The sequence below is a fragment of the Thalassophryne amazonica genome, chromosome 6 (assembly GCF_902500255.1).
Source record: "Thalassophryne amazonica chromosome 6, fThaAma1.1, whole genome shotgun sequence".
NCBI classification, from domain to species: domain Eukaryota; kingdom Metazoa; phylum Chordata; class Actinopteri; order Batrachoidiformes; family Batrachoididae; genus Thalassophryne; species Thalassophryne amazonica.
In genome coordinates this window covers 80,027,964-80,049,231 of record NC_047108.1, presented here as the reverse complement: position 1 = coordinate 80,049,231, position 21,268 = coordinate 80,027,964, and the positions used below count along the sequence as shown (strand labels likewise).

At 39.6% G+C, this 21,268-nt stretch overlaps 1 protein-coding gene across 5 annotated transcripts in view; it reads right to left on the bottom strand.

Annotated features, from left to right (window-relative positions):
* LOC117512494 (glutathione hydrolase 7) overlaps positions 1-21,268 on the bottom strand; it is a 51,257-nt gene that overhangs the window by 23,750 nt on the left and 6,239 nt on the right. For 2 of the 5 annotated variants that reach the window (XM_034172584.1, XM_034172587.1), the window contains exons 3-6: positions 5,387-5,613; positions 5,099-5,250; positions 4,887-5,004; positions 4,513-4,580 (exon numbers count right to left, since the gene is read on the bottom strand). In XM_034172584.1, coding sequence (XP_034028475.1) covers positions 4,513-4,580; positions 4,887-5,004; positions 5,099-5,250; positions 5,387-5,613 — 565 coding nt within the window. The remainder of the gene's footprint in view (positions 1-4,512; positions 4,581-4,886; positions 5,005-5,098; positions 5,251-5,386; positions 5,614-21,268) is intronic. The other 3 variants (XM_034172586.1, XM_034172585.1, XM_034172588.1) reach the window with 3 other exon arrangements.

Here is a 21,268-nt window from a genome sequence, read left to right as displayed (position 1 = left end):
CAGAGACTGCAAGCTGTTATAAAAGCCAGAGGTGGTGCAACAAAATACTAGTGATGTGTTGGAGCGTTCTTTTGTTTTTCATGATTCCATAATTTTTTCCTCAGAATTGAGTGATTCCATATTTTTTCCCCTCTGCTTGGTCTAAAAAAGTAACCGTTACTGACTGCCACATTTTTTTTTTCCTGATTTCTTATAGTGTTTCTTAAAGCCAGAAAGCTGCCATTTGAAATGACTTTAGTTTTGTGTCATGTCTGTGATCTGCTTTTTTTCTACAAAATTAAACAACTGAATGAACATCCTCCGAGGCCGGTGATTCCATAATTTTTGCCAGGGGTTGTATATACTTTATCACCTTAACCTGCTGCACATCCTTTCCAGGTTGGTCCCTTTGTCTGGCCAGTTAGTACATGTCCTTATCGCCTTCCTTATTGTTCACCTTCATGTACAGCTCACTAGATGCCCTTTCCTTAGCCTTTGCCACTTCTCTTTTCACCTTAGACCACATCACCTTGTACTCCTGACTAGTTTCATCATCTCTCGGACTATGTCAATTCCTCTTCACCAACCTCTTTCTTAGTATACTTTGCTGAACATCTTCATTCAACAACCACATCTCCTTATCTTCCTTTTTCTGTCCCAGGGCTATGAAATGAAAATTGTGAAATCTGAGGAAAATTTGCAGGGGATCTGGGGGGGGGCACAGGCCCCCAGCAGCCAGGGTCTCGGGCCCCGTGGGATCCCAGAAACCAAATTAATTTTTTAATCTAATGATATATTTTCAGCATCTCTTGGAACAAAAAGTCTCAAAATTAGTGCATATTTAAATGACCCTGTATTCAACCTTTCATTTGAACCAGCAGGTGATCATGTTGAAATAACAGAATATGACATGGAAGTTGGACCTGGAATGATTTTCCTTTTAACTGTAAACCAAATTATGCATTAACTCAGACCAATTAAACTACATGAAATTCATGAAGACTGAAAAGACTGTTACAGCATTTCAAAAACCACAGCTAAAGCTTGGAGAATATTTTGAAAATCATGGTAAAATATCAATAAAATACATTATAGTAAAAAGCCACATATTATTGTGTAAATTCCTGTAAATCCACTCAAAGCCACAGTGTCTTTTTCCCATGAAAAAAGTCTACATTAATAAAAACTTATTTACATTCTTGTGTAAATTCACGTAAACCCATTCAAAGCCAGTCTTTTTTTCCCAGTGAAAGAAAGTCTAGCTTAATGAATAAAGTCACATAATCTTGTCTAAAATCCTGTTTGAACAGCACAATGTTTATTTTCTAGAGAGAAAAATTCTTACCATGTTTCCTGAGAGCACAGTTCACTTTTCCCATTTCTTTTATCTTTCAGATGTGTTGATGAAGCCATTGACAATTCCACGGATTCTTGTCCTTATCAGACTTTGTCAAACTGTCTCTCACCATCTTCTCTCTGTCCGAAGTCGGTCCGTGACACAGACGGGCTGCACAAGTCTTCTTTTAAAAACTTTAGAGCTCTAAAGGTTTGCGATGTCCACATGCTACGTTCAGCTTTAGCTTCTCGCAGGAGACACACAGCGTTGCCGCAGCAACCAACCAGTCTCACTTTACAACTGTCGCAACAGCCAGGCTTTTTTCTCCTCGAAACTCCGCAGATCTGAGGACACTGATTTGTATCTATAACACACAGATCAGTGTCCGCGGACTGCTGCGGTCTGATAAAGACAGGCAGAGTTAAACAATAACACCTACCCACCCCCCCCATGATAAAATCCCCAGAATTTCGTGGATCCACGAAGTTTTCACAGCCCTGCTGTCCACATGTCACAGCCAGCACCTTCAAGGCATCAAGGCTGACTTGGAGAGAGTGATTCATGCTTTTATCACCTGTCGTTTGAACTATTGTAACTCCCTGTACTGTGGGCAAGATCAAACATCCATTCATCGTCTGCAATTGGTCCAAAACGCTGCAGCGCGGTTGCTTACAGGCACCAGAAAACGGGACCACATAACTCCTGTACTGGCCTCTCTGCACTGGCTTCCAGTCAGTTACAGGGTTTATTTTAAGTTGTTGGTTTTTAAATGTTTAAATGGATTGGCTCCCTCCTACCTCTCCGAGCTTCTGTCAGTTTATGCTCCAGATTGAACTATGAGATCGGCCAATCAACTGACTCTGGAAGTGCTGAGATCCCAGCTGAAAACCAGGGGAGACTGTGCATTTTCAGTGGCGGCTCCGAGACTCTGGAACGGGCTTCCTTTGGATGTTCGTATGGCCCCATTTTTAAACATCTTCAAGTCTTTGATAAAAAACTAATTTGTTTGCTCTGGCCTTCGACTCAAGCTAGTTGATTTCTGATTTGGTTGTGATCATCATCTTAGTCATTCAGTTCATGTTGTGTTTTTTTATTATTACTATTATTATCTTTTGGGTGTGTGCAGCACTTTGGACAGTATTTCTGTATTAAATGTGCTATATAAATAAATTTGACACTGACATTGCCATCTGTTCTAATCACCAGTTTCACGTTCTCTACCACTTCATCTATGTTACCTTGTGGAATAAGCTACTTTATTGAATAAAATACTCAACTCAAATTCTCTGTAAAATTAGATTTTTTATTTTCTTATAAATAAATGCATATATTGGTTAATTATTAATTAATTTATGAATTAGTATTTATTATAAATATTTAATGAATGTATTTATTTTAAACATGAGCATATGAAAATGTCAAATTTGGTGTTTTATCACCAACATATTAATGGAGAAAAAATGAAAACATTAAAATATGGAGGTTGTTGGCAAATGTATAGTAATTTATATTTAAAATTGATATAAAATGTTGATATTCCATTTTGATCTGACCTCTTGTCAGTTATTCTTGAGGACATTTTCTAATTCTAAAGACTCACTTGAAATTTTATGATGTGTTTAATTATTGCTTTAAGAAACTATTTTGAACTGAATGGTTGTTTGAGTAAGTCATTTCACTGTGTTGGAGATTAAATAAGTATAAATGTATTATTAATTTAATATATAAATACACACACACCCACACACACACACACACCCACCCCAGAGTGCTCAACCACATACTGGGACCCACGTGACCTTAATGATTTTCCAGTCTAACGAGAATCAAACCTAGAATCCTTTGTTCACATGCCCACCTCTGTAACCATTATAAGTTAAAAACATAACACCTTTCATTTTTACTGAAGGAATAAGCCCTGATATAATTGGTGTTGTGCATATTCCTGGAAACTGTAAGGTAAACCAGATAAGGGTCTCCGACTCCTCCTGGTCGGGATGCCAGGTTACTTCCCCAGCCAAGGATGGTACCCATTTCCAGTTGGATGGACCCAGTCTATATGGGAACTTTCACATTAAAGTGTACGAAGAACAAAGTGTATGAAGAACAATTGGCTATATTCGTTGGTTTATTTCAGTAATATTAATTTCTTGTACATCAGGCCCACATGGTGAATAATCATGTCAATTATCTAATCTCTTCCATGAGGTGTTAAAAGGTTATAGTTGAAAATGTGCCTGTTTTATGGGTAAATTTGTGTGTCAAAAAATTATATATTTCAACTTGCATTGTTATTAAATGATAAAAGGCATGACTATAAATATATAGTTCACATTGTTATAGTTCTGATTGAACAATCAACCAGACATAGTGGTGGTTGACAAGGCAAAGAAGGCCGCAGTTGTGATTGATGTGGCGATCCCATCTGACAGCAACATCAGATAGAAGGAGCATGAGAAAACAGAGAACTACCAAGGACTGAAGGAACAACTGGAGCAGGCCTCAAACTCCCAGGCCTCTGGTAGTAGACCTGAGCTTGAGGAACACACATCTACTGTACCAATACTATCTGGTCCATATACTTAATGCTGGTGGAGATATTTTTTCCACTATTGTACCTTTTATTCACCCTTGGAAACTTGGAAATTTAAATTAAAAATGTCCCCTCCAATAGAAGGCTGCAAAAAACATAAAAAAAAACCCAAAAAAACACCAAGTTTATGCCTGAAGTATATTTAAAAGGGTTAGATGCAGTGCTGCAACAGCGTTGTGCATGTTGCAAAATGTGACTTTTGTCCCCTCCAAGACAGCAAAGTCCGGGGCCAAATTCAGACAGGATTTTTGGAGAGATAAATGCATCAGAGTCCAATGGCATATGCATTTTTTCTTTTCTTAGGGAGTTGTTTCCGTGATAGGTATCAGGATAAAGTATCTATGACAAACAGGACATATTTTATTGACCTCCCGTGACACATTTTGAGTATCCTTTAACATGAAAGTTCCCGTGTTTTGTAGACCAAATCTGATCCCACAGAGCCACCTGCTCTTAATTTCATTTTTAAAGAGCATTGAAACCAAAGCTTCCCACTGAGTTAAATTTAAAGGAATAAGGAAGTAATGCTGAACATCCTTTTACAGGAAGATGACTATCAATGTTGGTAAAGACTTGAAAAAAATGACATGATTACAGGCAGTACCTGCCGTAGAGCTGATGTGCCTGGTGCATTCCACTGAGCATGCCTGGTACTCCCACCAGCAGGCCAGGCTGAAGCACCACAAAGGAAGAGGGAGTGCACATGAGATAATACAATAAACCAGGGGTGGCCAAGTTCGGTCCTCGAGAGCCAACTTCCTGACACTCTTAGTTGTCTCCCTGCTCCAACACACCTGAATCAAATGAAAGACTCGTTAGCAGACTTTTAATGAGCCTTTCATTGGATTCAGGTGTGTTGGAGCAGGGAGACAACTAAGAGTGTCAGGGAGGTGGCTCTCGAGGACCGAACTTGGCCACCCCTGCAATAAACTATAAATGTAGCTTCATCCTGTTGTTTTACTCATCTAAGAGTTATACCTTGAGCTCAAGCTTTGACTGGAGCATCTCCTCAGTAATGGCAGACGGTGCTGTCTCTCTGAAGTCGATTACTCTTGTCTCATTCTTACGGATATCGTGCACCAACATAACCCCACCACTGTCGGAAATGCCCACACAAATCATTTTTTTACTTATCCTTCATTTGGTCCAATAACCTGAGGTTAGGGAAGGTAAGTATGTTTCCTACTCACCCTCCAATGCCGGAAGTGTGAGGGTTGATAATTCCCAGGCATAGGGCAGCAGTGATGGCTGCATCAACACTCGAACCCTGTTTTTCCAGAATCTCAAATCCAACAGATGTACACTTGGCCACATCAGTCACTACAGCTCCCTGGTTAAAGACCTGACGAGATGAAAGTTAACTGCAAAATGTCCGAGCTGATGTGGTTGTTGTGTTGAAGGGAAGCAAGACAAAAAAAACAAAACAAAACAAAAAAAAATCACAACACTATTCCACAAGTGAAACAGAACACACCTACCTGTGGGTCTCCGAAGTAGATCTGCATGATGAGAGCGACAGTAACTCCTGTGGCGAAGGTTAGGCAGGCGGTGATAATGACGGTAAGTCCATCTCCCTGGCAGGCGCAGTCTTCTTTAAACGGGTCTTTGTTGGTTTCACGCAAGGACGTGTGGTCGTGACTGGCCAAATCAGAGGCTGAAGAGGGGAGACGTTGTAGCCGCGCAGACCTCAGAAACATATCTGGGTCTGGGACACACAGTCCAAATGTAGTAAGAAATATTAACTTCTCTGTTATGCTTGTAAAAAATATTTTTCACAATCCTAAACGCTGCACATTAGTGAAAACGACAAATCTAAACACCAAACGTAGATCAACGTTCATTCTGCACATGAAAATAAATCCCATGATCCACAAATCAAAATCAAATCAATTTTATTTATGTAGCACCAAATCACAACAAACATTTGCCCCTAGGCGCTTTATATTGTAAGGCAAAAGCCATACAATAATTACAGAAAAACCCCAATGGTCAAAACGACCCCCTGTGAGCAAGCACTTGGCGACAGTGGGAAGGAAAAACTCCCTTTTAACAGGAAGAAACCTCCAGCAGAACCAGGCTCAGGGAGGGGCAGTCTTCTGCTGGGACTGGTTAGGGCTGAGGGGGAGAGAATCAGGAAAAAGACATGCTGTGGAAGAGAGCAGAGATCAATCACTAATGATTAAATGCAGAGTGGTGCATACAGAGCAAAGAGAAAGAAACATTCAGTGCCACATGGAAACCCCCCAGCAGTTTAAGTCTATAGCAGCATAACTAAGGGATGGTTCAGGGTCACCTGATCCAGCCCTAACTGTAAGCTTTAGCAAAAAGGAAAGTTTTAAGCCTAATCTTAAAAGTAGAGAGGGTGTCTGTCTCCCTGATCCGAATTGGGAGCTGGTTCCACAGGAGAGGAGCCTGAAAGCTGAAGGCTCTGCCTCCCATTCTACTCTTAAAAACCCTAGGAACTACAAGTAAACCTTCAGTCTGAGAGCGAAGCGCTCTATTGGGGTGATATGGTACTATGAGGTCCCTAAGATAAGATGGGACCTGATTATTCAAAACCTTATAAGTAAGAAGAATAATTTTAAATTCTATTCTAGAATTAACAGGAAGCCAATGAAGAGAGGCCAATATGGGTGAAATATGCTCTCTCCTTCTAGTCCCCGTCAGTACTCTAGCTGCAGCATTTTGAATTAACTGAAGGCTTTTCAGTGAACTTTTAGGACAACCTCATAATAATGAATTACAATAGTCCAGCCTAGAGGAAATAAATGCATGAATTAGTTTTTCAGCATCACTCTGAGACAAGACCTTTCTAATTTTAGAGATATTGCGCAAATGCAAAAAAGCAGTCCTACATATTTGCTTAATATGCGAACTGAAGGACATATCCTGATCAAAAATGACTCCAAGATTTCTCACAGTATTACTAGAGGTCACGGTAATGCCATCCAGAGTAAGGATCTGGTTAGACACCATGTTTCTAAGATTTGTGGGGCCAAGTACAATAACTTCAGTTTTATCTGAATTTAAAAGCAGGAAATTAGAGGTCATCCATGTCGTTATGTCTGTAAGACATTCCTGCGGTTTAACTAATTGGTGTGTGTCCTCTGGCTTCATGGATAGATAAAGCTGGGTATCATCTGCGTAACAATGAAAATTTAAGCAATGCTTTCTAATAATACTGCCTTAGGAAGCATGTATAAAGTGAATAAAATCGGTCCTAGCACAGAACCTTGTGGAACTGCATAATTAACCTTAGTCTGTGAAGAAGACTCCCCATTTACATGAACAAATTGTAATCTATTAGATAAATATGATTCAAACCACCGCAGCACAGTGCTTTTAATACCTATGGCATGCTCTAATCTTTGTAATAAAATTTTATGGTCAACAGTATCAAAAGCAGCACTGAGGTCTAACAGGACAAGCACAGAGATGAGTCCACTGTCTGAGGCCATAAGAAGATCATTTGTAACCTTCACTAATGCTGTTTCTGTACTATGATGAATTCTAAAACCTGACAAACTCTTCAAATAGTCCATTCCTCTGCAGATGATCAGTTAGCTGTTTTACAACTACCTTTTCAAGAATTTTTGAGAGAAAAGGAAGGTTGGAGATTGGCCTATAATTAGCTAAGATAGCTGGGTCAAGTGATGGCTTTTTAAGTAATGGTTTAATTACTGCCACCTTAAAAGCCTGTGGTACATAGCCAACTAATAAAGATAGATTGATCATATTTAAGATTGAAGCATTAATTAATGGTAGGGCTTCCTTGAGCAGCCTGGTAGGAATGGGGTTTAATAGACATGTTGATGGTTTGGAGGAAGTAACTAATGAAAATAACAGACAGAACAATCGGAGAGAAAGAGTCTAACCAAATACCAGCATTACTGAAAGCAGCCAAAGATAATGATATGTCTTTGGGATGGTTATGAGTAATTTTTTCTCTAATAGTTAAAATTTTATTAGCAAAGAAAGTCATGAAGTCATTACTAGTTAAAGTTAAAGGAATACTCGGCTCAATAGAGCTCTGACTCTGTCAGCCTGGCTACAGTGCTGAAAAGAAACCTGGGGTTGTTCTTATTTTCTTCAATTAGTGATGAGTAGAAAGATGTCCTATCTTTACGGAGGACTTTTTTATAGAGCAACAGACTTTTTTCCCGGGCTAAGTGAAGATCTTCTAAATTAGTGAGACGCCATTTCCTCTCCAACTTACAGGTTATCTGCTTTAAGCTGCGAGTTTGTGAGTTATACCACGGAGTCAGGCACTTCTGATTTAAGGCTCTCTTTTTCAGAGGAGCTGCAGCATCCAAAGTTGTGCTCAATGAGGATGTAAAACTATTGACGAGATAATCTATCTCACTCACAGAGTTTAGGTAGCTACTATGCACTGTGTTGGTATATGGCATTGGAGAACATAAAGAAGGAATCACCACCAAGACAAAAATAACATTTAAAAAAGATAAATTACTCTATTGTTTGGCCTCCATGTGGAGGGAAGTGGCCACGCGACAGCGTACGCGTGCTCGATGACATGCTCGCCAATATTTATACACCGCCTGCCAAACAAAAGGGTTCTGCCGGCGGTGGGAAAGCAAACCAAGCCAGACTTAACTGTTCTGAACCGGCTGTACCATACCATGCAGTACCAATCTGGACCAGAGTGCTCTTTCGACTACATACATAAAACATTATCTTCATTCAGCACTGCATGCTTGGACCAAACCTGTCCACTATGACAACGACGTGTCCCATATTCATTTACTCTCCTTTACCTCATCATTAGACAGACATCTGTTAGTGTTTATTGTTCTAACCCTTGAAAGTGGAGGGACCCAAATAAGCACGATAATGTATAGAATATTACTGAGGAGAGTTGCTTGTTTTCACAAGGCTTTTGGTGTTCCTTAATTAGCAATTCAATTTAGAAATCAAGCAATAAATTTATGAAAATAACTGCTGGGCCTTGAACACACTAATAAGCTGATCGGAAACATTGTACAATTAGTTTCATCTTGACATCACGACTGTGTGTGCAACGGACACAGCACATAAACATGCTCATGCACTGGGTTTAACAACAAAACAAGCAACAGCTCTCCTACTTTATACATTTCATTAATGTTTCATCCATGGTATTTTAGCAAACTGGGGTATAATTATGCTGCATGCAATGCTGTCTGTGTGCATTTCTTTTCTTTTTCTTTTTTTTAAACAGTGCATGAAAACGCTCAGTTATGTCAGAGAGTTTATTCACAATGAAGGCGCAAAGCTAAAAGTCACTGATTTAATTTGATTTTGCAATTAGAGCCATAAACACACACAAAATCCTCATCTGAAAACTGTCGTCTACATCAATTACACTTTTATTCTTTGTAAATAACCTGCAAAATGTTATCCTTCCCATTGCACAAAAGTTTGGATTGCCTACACAATTTAGTACTTGTTATTTGGGATCTTAATAACTCGGGCCTTAACCTACATTGTCTCAGTCCACCCAGCTGTAAAAATGCGCAAAAACTTAAATGCAAAAAAAAGTTGTAAACTAATGGCAATTTTGTACAGTCTTAGTGTTGAGTCATTTCAGCTTGAGAATCCACCAGAATGCATGAAACTGCATCAAAATTAAAAAATTTGGGGGCTGTAGTTCACGTTGTGCACACACGCCTGAGCCAATAGAATTTTGGTTGGGCCAGTAACTTCAAAAAGCTACTGACCTTGTGGGCCAGTGGCAAAAAGTGGTCAATGTCTAGCCGTGATAATAACACTGTTGTTCATCCTGTTGGCTCAAAAACAACTTTGACCAAATCTAGCAGCTTTTCACTCATCACAGACAGCGTCATAGCTCCCTGAAAGTTAAGGGTCTGGATAAGTGGCTTCCCTCACTAGTCTCCTTCTAGCATCATCACTCAATTTTTGAGAACTGCCTACTGCATCAGATTTACCATATGTTGGTATTTAATGATTGATGTAAATGAAGTCCAACAACACATATTCATTGACATGCAAATGTTCATGTGCCCATCCCCTGTGGGGTCTAAAGAAAACTGGCTGCAAAAGTGATGATTTAATCCTTATATTGAGAATAAATTTCCCCCTCCCAACTTGTTTTGAAATGTGCCTTAAATGCAGGAACGGATGTACCGCAACAAATGAATTGAAGTTGACCACACAAAACATGAAATATCTTGGGGCCACACAATGAAACAGAGGTCAAATAAATGTAAGGATCACCTTTTTTTATTTTCCACATCATCCCAAATTTTTCTGATTTGAGGCTGTAAATATTGTTTTCAATATCACTGGACATATGAAACACATAATTTTTGTGTAATTAATGAACTTGGAGCCAGACTGCCTGATTTGTTAGCATCACTTTCGGGACATGATCATTCAGTAGATACGTAGGCATGTGGACAGCTTAAATTCAGCACTCACGAGCACAATGGAGATGATCGCCCCAGCTACACTAAAACCACCCCGTCCCCTCAAAAAACAGACTTGCCATGGTGCAATGATCATTACGTGGCCTCAAGCATAAGTCTGGAGGTCTAGAGCGAAAATGGTGTAGTTCAAAACTAGAAATATTCCACCTTGTGTGGCATGATGCTATTCTGGAGCATAAATTGTAGATTGTTTTGTCAACTGTGTTGCTAGCATGGCCCAGGCAGAGGGTCGCCCCTTTGAGGTCTATTATAATACCAGTGCCCAAAAAGCCTTGTGCTACAGAAAACAATGACTTTCGCCCTGTAGCCTTGACCCCAATTATTGCAAAATGTTTTGAAAGATTTGTTTTGTCACTGCTTAAAACAGAAGTACAGTCCATGTTAAATGCATGTCAGTTTGCCTATAAGCATAAGCATAGCACTGAGGATGCCATTCTATGCATGTTGCACCTTGTTTCTAAGCATCTGGAAGGCACAAAAACGTATGTTCGCACTTTATTTATTGATTTTAGCTCAGCTTTTAATACTGTGCAACTCCACCTACTTTTTAGGAAATTGAAGGACATGAATGTTAATGTAATTCTTATAAAATGGTTTCATTCTTTTTTAACTAACTGCACACAGCAAGTGAAACTTAATCAGACATTATCAGATATTAAACAATGTAATACAGGAGTTCCACAAGGCTGTGTGCTTTCACCAATACTTTTTACAATTTATACTAATGACTGCAGGAAAGTACACCCCAATAATTTTATTTTTAAATTTGCAGATAACACAGCAATCGTGAGCCTCTTGCATAAGGACATGGACCCTTTTGTCTACTACAATGAGATTGACACCTATATTAAGTGGTGTGACAAAAACCATCAGATTTTAAATGTGTCAAAAACACAAGAGATGGTTTTTGACCCAAGACAAGTGACAACATACAAGCCAGTAGTCATTTCAGACCAAACTATAAATCAGGTGGCAACATATAAATATCTAGGGGTCCATATCGATAATTTGCTAAACTGGAAACCACACATTGATAATTTGTGCAACAAACTGCTACAAAGAATGTATTTTTTGAGATGACTGAGGCTTTATAGTGTTAGTAATCAGATCATGCAAATTTTTTACAAAGCCATCTTAGAGAGCCTAATTAGATATGGAATCACTGCCTGGTTTGGTAACCTTACAGTTCAACTTAAAAATAGGTTGTCTAACATGCACAAAACAGCAATGAAAATAATTGGTATGAAAAAATACGAGTCCATTGAGAAGCTGTATAACCAGTCAGTTATGACACAGGCAACAAAAATCTGCTCAGACTCCACTCACCCACTGTCCTCAGAGTATGAACTTCTCCCTTCAGGAAGAAGATTTTGTATACCAAAGTGTAAAACAAATCGTCTCAAATTATCATTTGTTCCAGTTTCTTTCAAACTGCGAAACAATGCAAGCAACTAGTGCAATAGAACAACGTGCAATAAACATTAGCACTTTAGCACCTGGCAGCCTTCTTAGCACTTGAAATAGCTGAATGTCTCTGTGTTGTCATTGTAATGTATTTCCTGATTTTAGTCTAGATTTTAATTCTTGTGTTTTATGTGATGTCCTTTTGTAAATTGTTCTCTGCCCTGTGAAGCGATAATGTAGTGTAATGCCTAAGACAAATTTCCCTAATTGGACAATAAAGTTGACTTTGAGCTTAAGTCTGGTCTGCTTGCGGTTTCTTCGCCAAATCATCACAGGGAGTTTTTCCTTACCACTGTCGTCTGTGTGCTTGCTCTTGGGGTTGGTAAGGTTAGACCTTATTTGTGTGAAGCACCTTGAGGCACCTTTGTTGTAATTTGGTGCTATATAAATTAAAATAAATTGAAAATTGAATTGAAGCATGCACTATTGGCTCCAAACCGAGCCTATTACTCTGATTTGATTGACAAAAACAAGCATAATTAAAAGTTCCTGTTCAACACGGTGGCAACACTTATTCAAGGACAACCACCTGTAAGTCACTCTCCATTTACAGCCCAAGATTTCTTAGATTATTTCAAAAAGAAAATGGATGACATTAGGCCTAAAAAAAAAAAAAAAAAAAAAAAAAATCCCAGCATGCCTTAGTCCCACCCCTGCATCCTGTTACTGATGTGGGTGCCATCACTGATATGTCACCTAGATTTACTGAATTTGATATTATTTCACTGGGTGTGCTGACGAAACTTGTAACTTCTGCTAAATGCAGGTGTCTTTTTGACTCCATACAACAAAAGTGTTTAAGGACCTGTGGCCCACTCTTGGGACTATTGTACTGGAATTGATTAACCTGTCACTAACCTCAGGATCTGTTCCTAAATGTTTTAAATCCGCAGTGATTAAACCAATGCTTCATTCATTAATTTTAAACTGCTTATTCAAGTCCGGGTTGTAGTGGCAGAAGAGCAAGCAGCTCAACCTGCACCTCCGTATTCTCAGCCAAGTCATGTACCTGTTTCCGAATCATCGCAAAGCGTTTCTAAGACATCTGGGAAATATTATCTCTCCAGCTAAACCAATACTTAAGATATCTACTGAAAAGCCATAAGCCAACATCAAACCTATCATTTTTTTCACAAATTCTTGAAAAAGTGGTTTCACAGCAGCTGGTGAACTACCTTACTGACAATAACCTCCGTGAGCCACTGCAGTCTGCATTTAAAACACACCATTGCACAGAAACGGTGGTAAACAATCTTCTGCTTGCAATGGACTCAGACACCACTATGGTTCTGTTAGTGTTAGATTTTAGCCGTGCCTTTGATATGGTAGATCAGTGGTCTCCAAACTATTCCAGAAAGGGCCGAGAGCGTGCAGGTTTTCATTGCAGCCACTGACTTCAGCAGGTGATTTCACTGATTAACATCACTTGGAGCAGGTGGGATGAGTTCATCAGTGAAATCACCTGCTAGACTCAGTGGCTGCAAAGAAAACCTGCACCCTCTCGGCCCTTTCTGGAATAGTTTGGAGACCACTGTGGTAGATCATCATATATAGGCTAGAGAATTAGTTTGGGATTGCGGGGAATGTCCTTGCATGACTGACATCCTACTGAACCAGTCACTCTCACTGTGTCCTGTAAAATAACGTCACCTCAAACCTTATTCCCATTAAATACAAGGTTCCACAGGGGTCCGTCTTAGGCCCTCTGCTTTTTTCCATTTATATAGCACCCCTTGAGCACATACTGTAATGCAATGAGATTACTTTTCACTCCTACACTGATGATACCAAGTTGTACAAGCTGATAACTGCTGCTAACCCCTGGCAATAATTATGGAATCACCGGCCTTGGACGATGTTCATTCAGTTGTTTAATTTTGTAGAAAAAAAAGCAGATCACAGACATGACACAAAACTAAAGTCATTTCAAATGGCAACTTTCTGGCCTTAAGAAACACTATAAGAAATCAGGAAAAAAAATTGTGGCAGTCAGTAACAGTTACTTTTTTAGACCAAGCAGAGGGAAAAAAATATGGACTCACTCAATTCTGAGGAATAAATTATGGAATCACCCTGTAAATTTTCATCTCCAAAACTAACACCTGCATCAAATCAGATCTGCTCGTTAGTCTGCATCTAACAAGGAGTGATCACACCTTGGAGAGCTGTTGCACCAAGTGGACTGACATGAATCATGGCTCCAACAGGAGAGATGTCAACTGAAACAAAAGAAAGGATTATCAAACTCTTAAAAGAGGGTAAATCATCACGCAATGTTGCAAAAGATGTTGGTTGTTCACAGTCAGCTGTGTCTAAACTCTGGACCAAATACAAACAACATGGGAAGGTTGTTAAAGGCAAACATACTGGTAGACCAAGGAAGACATTAAAGCGTCAAGACAGAAAACTTAAAGCAATATGTCTCAAAAATCGAAAATACACAACAAAACAAATGAGAAACGAATGGGAGGAAACTGGAGTCAACGTCTGTGACCGAACTGTAAGAAACCGCCTAAAGGAAATGGGATTTACATACAGAAAAACTAAATGAAAGCCATCATTAACACCTAAACAGAAAAAAACAAGGTTACAATGAGCTAAGGAAAAGCAATCGTGGACTGTGGATGACTGGATGAAAGTCATATTCAGTGATGAATCTCGAATCTGCATTGGGCAAGGTGATGATGCTGGAACTTTTGTTTGGTGCCGTTCCAATGAGATTTATAAAGATGACTGCCTGAAGAGAACATGTAAATTTCCACAGTCATTGATGATATGGGGCTGCATGTCAGGTAAAGGCACTGGGGGAGATGGCTGTCATTACATCATCAATAAATGCACAAGTTTACGTTGATGTTTTGGACACTTTTCTTATCCCATCAATTGAAAGGATGTTTGGGGATGATGAAATCATTTTTCAAGATGATAACGCATCTTGCCATAGAGCAAAAACTGTGAAAACATTCCTTGCAAAAAGACACATAGGGTCAATGTCATGGCCTGCAAATAGTCTGGATCTTAATCAAATTGAAAATCTTTGGTGAAGTTGAAGAAAATGGTCCATGACAAGACTCCAACCTGCAAAGCTGATCTGGCAACAGCAATCAGAGAAAGTTGGAGCCAGATTGATGAAGAGTACTGTTTGTCACTCATTAAGTCCATGCCTCAGAGACTGCAAGCTGTTATAAAAGCCAGAGGTGGTGCAACAAAATACTAGTGATGTGTTGGAGCGTTCTTTTGTTTTTCATGATTCCATAATTTTTTCCTCAGACTTGAGAGTCCCTATTTTTTTTCCCTCTGCTTGGTCTAAAAAAGTAATCGTTACTGCCACAATTTTTTTTTCTGATTTCTTATAGTGTTTCTTAAAGTCAGAAAGTTGCCATTTGAAATGACTTTAGTTTTGTGTCATGTCTGATCTGCTTTCTTTCTACAAAATTAAACAACTGAATGAACATCCTCCGAGGCCGGTGATTCCATAATTTTTGCCAGGGGTTGTATTAAGACTTTAGAGGATTGCCTTGCTTCAGTGAAAAGCTGGATATCGTGCAATTTCTTACTTTTAAATTCAGAGAAGACAGAAATGGTCTTGGTCCAGCGAGACACCGGCATCAGTTTGACCAGCTAACGCTTAACCTAGACTCGTGTGTCATACATCACACTGACAAAGTGAGGAACATTGGGGTGACTTACTGTTTTAATTCATTTTATTTACTCTTTTAATTCATTTTATTAGGAAACGGAATGTGCCACGGCCTCAACTTTACCTAAATTCTGGGTCTTTTAATGAAGCTTAGGGCTAGTGGCCGGCGATCACCTTAGTATTTCTTCTGTTTTTCTTGTTGATTTATGCTGGCAAATTATACAGTATTTCGTGTCTTTATGAAGCCTGATTCTGTTTTTTTCTCTCTGTTTAAGGTGCAGCTCCATCCAGAGATGGAAGTTGTATTTCTCCTGGCGACCCTCCTGTCCTGTGCACCAACAGCATTTCCTGTATATTCGTTTTGTGAATTGTTCTGTCATTTATGTTAGCAGCATGGCCCAAGCAGAGGGTCACCCCTTTTGAGTCTGGTCTGCTTGAGGTTTCTTCCTCAGAGAGAGTTTTTCCTTACCACTGTTGCTCTGGGGGTTAGTAAGATTAGACCTTACTTGTGTGAAGCGCCTTGAGGCAACTCTGTTGTGATTTGGCGCTATATAAATGAAAAAAAATTGAAATTGAAGTGACTTTTGATCCCGCGTTGTCCTTTGACATACACAGAGAATTCACTAGGGCTGCTTTCTTCCACCTTCGCACCATAGCAAGGATTCATCCCATCCTGTCTATGGCTAATGCAGAAACTCTGATCCATGCATCAGTCTTCTCTAGACTGGATTACTGCAATGTCCTATTCTCTGGCTTACCGCAGTCCAGCATTAGGGGTCTCCAAATGGTTCAAAATGCTGCTACCACAATTATTACAAGAAACAGAAAGTTTGACCACATTACACCAATTCTGGCCTCCCTTCATTGGCTTCCTGTCTCTGTGATGTCTGATTTTTAGGCTCTGTTACTAAATTAGAAAATTATTCATGGACTTGCACCTCCCTACTTAGCTGACTTAATTACAACCTACATACCGGCCCAGGCTCCGTGTTCTCATGATGCAGAACTACTTTGTGTCCCTAAGGTTAAAAAAAAAGTCGGCAGGTCACAGTGCCTTCTTTTATCGTGCACCTGTCTTGTGAAATGATCTCACCACAGATATTATTAGATCACCCTCTAGTTTGGTTAGCATACCAGTGTAGCATGGAATTATGTTTCCTCTCCTTTTTATTCATATTATTAGCAGCAGAACAGGACTCAGCCTCAATACATCTAAATTCTGGATCTATCAGTGTAGCACAGAGATAACTATCTAAGACCAGCTCAGTAATCTCTCTGCTTCTCAGCTGTTTTACTTCTGGTGAATTAATGCCTTAGGTGCAGTTAATGATTCTGCTCTTTTTCCTCTCTGTCCAAGACACTGATGAGATCTTTAATGGATGTTGGCCCTGCACCCCAGGGCATTGGATTGATGTCAGGAAGCCCTACCTATGCAAGACCTGGTAGCACAGAGACTAAAGATCCAAGATTTCAATTAAGGATGTTTTTGTTGGTCTCCTGTTTGTTTCTGTTTCTTTTGTTTGTGAAGAAACTGTTTTAAAATTTGTAAAAACTTTGTAACTGTTAGAATGGCCTTAGTGGGTCACCCCTCTGAGTCTGGTCTGCTTGAGGTTTCTTTCTCATTATAGTCAGAGGGAGTTTTTCTTTACCACGCACATGGGTGACAAGTTAGACCTTACTTGTGTAAAGCACCTTGTGATATGGAACTATACAAATAAAATTAATTAATTAACTAACTAACTAACTAACTAACTGTCTCTCAAGGAGCTTTAAAAATCTAAAGTACACTTGATGCATGATGATAATTTTGGCCAGTCGTTCTTACTTGTGTGCAACGTTTATGTTGTGAAAAGAAGTATGTTGTTCTTGGGACTATAAGGCTCCAATTCTAAACGTATTTTCCTCTTCCCCAGAGGGTGGCCATAAAACTGAAAAACAGAAGGGAAAATGGCCTTATGGCTGACTGCCAATGGGAGCAGTTTGGGGTTTATGTTCTTGTTCAGGGATACTATGACACACAGCAGTACTCAATATTTGACCCACTAACTTCTTATTTTATCAGCATTCTGTGTCATCTGACCCACAGTTGCCACCTGATATGGGACACTTGCTTTTTCTATTTTCTTTTTGTTGTTTAATTGAAGGTTATAGTATATCCTCTAATTCTGCTTAGTAAACCAGAAAAATATAAATAACATTTAAAGCTGTACGGCCTTTCAATATTCACAAAACTGACAAAATTTAGTTTGTACAAAAAAAAAAAAAAAAAAAAAAATCCAAGCATTATAATGTAGGTTTATTTTTGTAACGTGTTGCAAAACTACATCTCATTTTAATGAAGAGAACATATCTACCTGGGGGACATACCATAGCGAATATTTGAGAATACTTCAGACCTGACCCACTTGCTTGATGTGCATTCCTGGGGTGTGCATGCTAACATCCATAAGATGTCTTTGAAGTTAATTCAGAGGACTTGCCTGGTTTCAAAAGCAGTGTTTTTAAATTTAGTAGTGTTTATTTCTCAATAACTTCAACAAAATCTCTAAGAACCAGATTTAAGCAGAAATAAGATATTTCCGAGTTATTTTCCACCATCTTGTTTTAATTTGTCTGAGTAAAAAGTCTGCTGATGTCACGCTGCCTTTCTTTAACTTAACTGGCAGTCCTTCCCAGCATCTCTCTCGCAGATTGGAGGAAGCCCACATGATTATGTCACTACCAAATGGACGTCATGGCATGCGATCGCTTGAATTACTCTCCATCGGGGAGGCCAATTTTGATCATATTATGAATCCCTGATTTAAATGCTAAGGAATAAAGTTATAGTGGTGCCAAAGAAAATTATTTTTACGACTTGTAAATTTAAAAAAAGTTTGGAGTGATGTTAAACACTGATCTACTCAACAAAAATATAAACGCAACACTTTTGGTTTTGCTCCCATTTTGTATGAGATGAACTCAAAGATCTAAAACTTTTTCCACATACACAATATCACCATTTCCCTCAAATATTGTTCACAAACCAGTCTAAATCTGTGATAGTGAGCACTTCTCCTTTGCTGAGATAATCCACCCCACCTCACAGGTGTGCCATATCAAGATGCTGATTAGACACCATGATTAGTGCACAGGTGTGCCTTAAGACTGCCCACAATAAAAGGCCACTCTGAAAGGTGCAGTTTTGTTTTATTGGGGGGGGGGGGGGGGGATACCAGTCAGTATCTGGTGTGACCACCAGATACCTCATGCAGTGCAACACATCTCCTTCGCATAGAGTTGATCAGGTTGTCAATTGTGGCCTGTGGAATGTTGGTCCACTCCTCTTCAATGGCTGTGCGAAGTTGCTGGATATTGGCAGGAACTGGTACACGCTGTCGTATACGCCGGTCCAGAGCATCCCAAACATGCTCAATGGGTGACATGTCCGGTGAGTATGCCGGCCATGCAAGAACTGGGACATTTTCAGCTTCCAAGAATTGTGTACAGATCCTTGCAACATGGGGCCGTGCATTATCCTGCCGCAACATGAGGTGATGTTCTTGGATGTATGGCACAACAATGGGCCTCAGGATCTCGTCACGGTATCTCTGTGCATTCAAAATGCCATCAATAAAATGCACCTGTGTTCTTCATCCATAACAGACGCCTGCCCATACCATAACCCCACCACCACGGGCCACTCGATCCACAACATTGACATCAGAAAACCGCTCACCCACACGACACCACACACGCTGTCTGCCATCTGCCCTGGACAGTGTGAACCGGGATTCATCCGTGAAGAGAACACCTCTCCAACGTGCCAAACGCCAGCGAATGTGAGTATTTTCCCACTCAAGTCGGTTACGACGACGAACTGGAGTGAGGTCGAGACCCCGATGAGGACGACGAGCATGCAGATGAGCTTCCCTGAGACAGTTTCTGACAGTTTGTGCAGAAATTCTTTGGTTATGCAAACCGATTGTTTCAGCAGCTGTCCGAGTGGCTGGTCTCAGACGATCTTGGAGGTGAACATGCTGGATGTGGAGGTCCTGGGCTGGTGTGGTTACACGTGGTCTGCGGTTGTGAGGCTGGTTGGATGTACTGCCAAATTCTCTGAAACGCCTTTGGAGACGGCTTGTGGTAGAGAAATGAACATTCAATACACGAGCAACAGCTCTGGTTGACATTCCTGCTGTCAGTATGCCAATTGCACGCTCCCTCAAATCTTGTGACATCTGTGGCATTGTGCTGTGTGATAAAACTGCACCTTTCAGAGTGGCCTTTTATTGTGGACAGTCTAAGGCACACCTGTGCACTAATCATGGTGTGTAATTAGCATCTTGATATGGCACACCTGTGAGGTGGGATGGATTATCTCAGCAATAGAGAAGTGCTCACTATCACAGATTTAGACTGGTTTGTGAACAATATTTGAGGGAAATGGTATATTGTGTATGTGGAAAAAGTTCTAGATCTTTGAGTTCATCTCATACAAAATGGGAGCAAAACCAAAAGTGTTGCGTTTATATTTTTGTTGAGTATAAAAAAAAAAACTCCCACAAGTTCAAACAGTAACCCTACTGTAAAGGCAGTACACTAATACAGTGCATCTGGAACGTATTCACAGCGCTTTACTATTTGTTACGTAGCTTCACGTGTCCAATAGAAACAAGGCATCAGGACAAAACACAGAAGAGTAACATCAGAGCTGCTAATTTATACACAGCAGTTTTCTGAAGAAATCCTTACAAATGCTTTTTTTACCTCAAGATTAATTCCTGATTACTGTATATTTAAGTAAAAAACAAACATTTCTTACATTAGAAACCTTGTAATTAAAATAGTTTTAAGTAAAAAAAAAAAAAAACTTTAGAAATCTTTGTTCATCTGTAAATTAAAACCATAACTTATCTGTTGTTGTTTCAGATGACATTATTTCTTGATTACCATGATAATGAACCTTGGACATTTATTTTTAGACAAATAAAATAGCATGAAATGTAATGTGCACATTTTAAGTCTGGTAGATTCATTCATTCATTAATATCTCCATTTCAACCAGGAAAAAAAGACACCGTAAATAAATATAAATATTTATTCTAAACACATCACAAGATGATCTAACAATTACTGCAGGGTGTCAGTTAATTGGGCACCGTAGTCTGGTTTGAGTGTGGGTTCTAAAGGGTTAAAATATGACGCATATGATGCAATAATCCTACATCCGGGGACAGCCCTTGTCTGTCCCCATCAGAAACATGGCACTTTCTCTGAGATTTTGGGCAAATTACACTGCAAAGAAAGTGAAAATGCAAAGAAAAAAAGTGAAGATGTGGCAGAAAGTAGACATGTGTTGCAGTTTGTTTATGACCCAAAGCTTAAACACTTGTATTGTGCCGCTAGAGGTGAAATTCTTGGAACACCGCAAGATGGATGAAAGGGAAAGCATTTGCCAAGAATGTTGACAAATGCTTGGAAGATTAGTAAGGTTAGAACTTACTTGTGTGAAGTGCCTTGAGGCAGATTTGTTGTGATTTTGTGCTATAAAAACAAAATAAATTAAACTGAAATTGAATGTTTTCAGTAATCAAGAATGAAAGTCGGAGGTTTGAAGATGATCAGACACTGACATAGTTCTGACCATAAACGATGCAAACTAGTGGTCCGGCGGCATTACTCCCATGATCTGTCGGGCAGTGTCCGGGAAACCAAAGTCTTTGGGTCAGGGAGGGAGACGGAATGACACAACCTGCAGCTTAATTTGACTCAGCACAGGAAACCTCACCCGGCGTGGACACGGAAGGATTGACAGATTGATAGCTCTT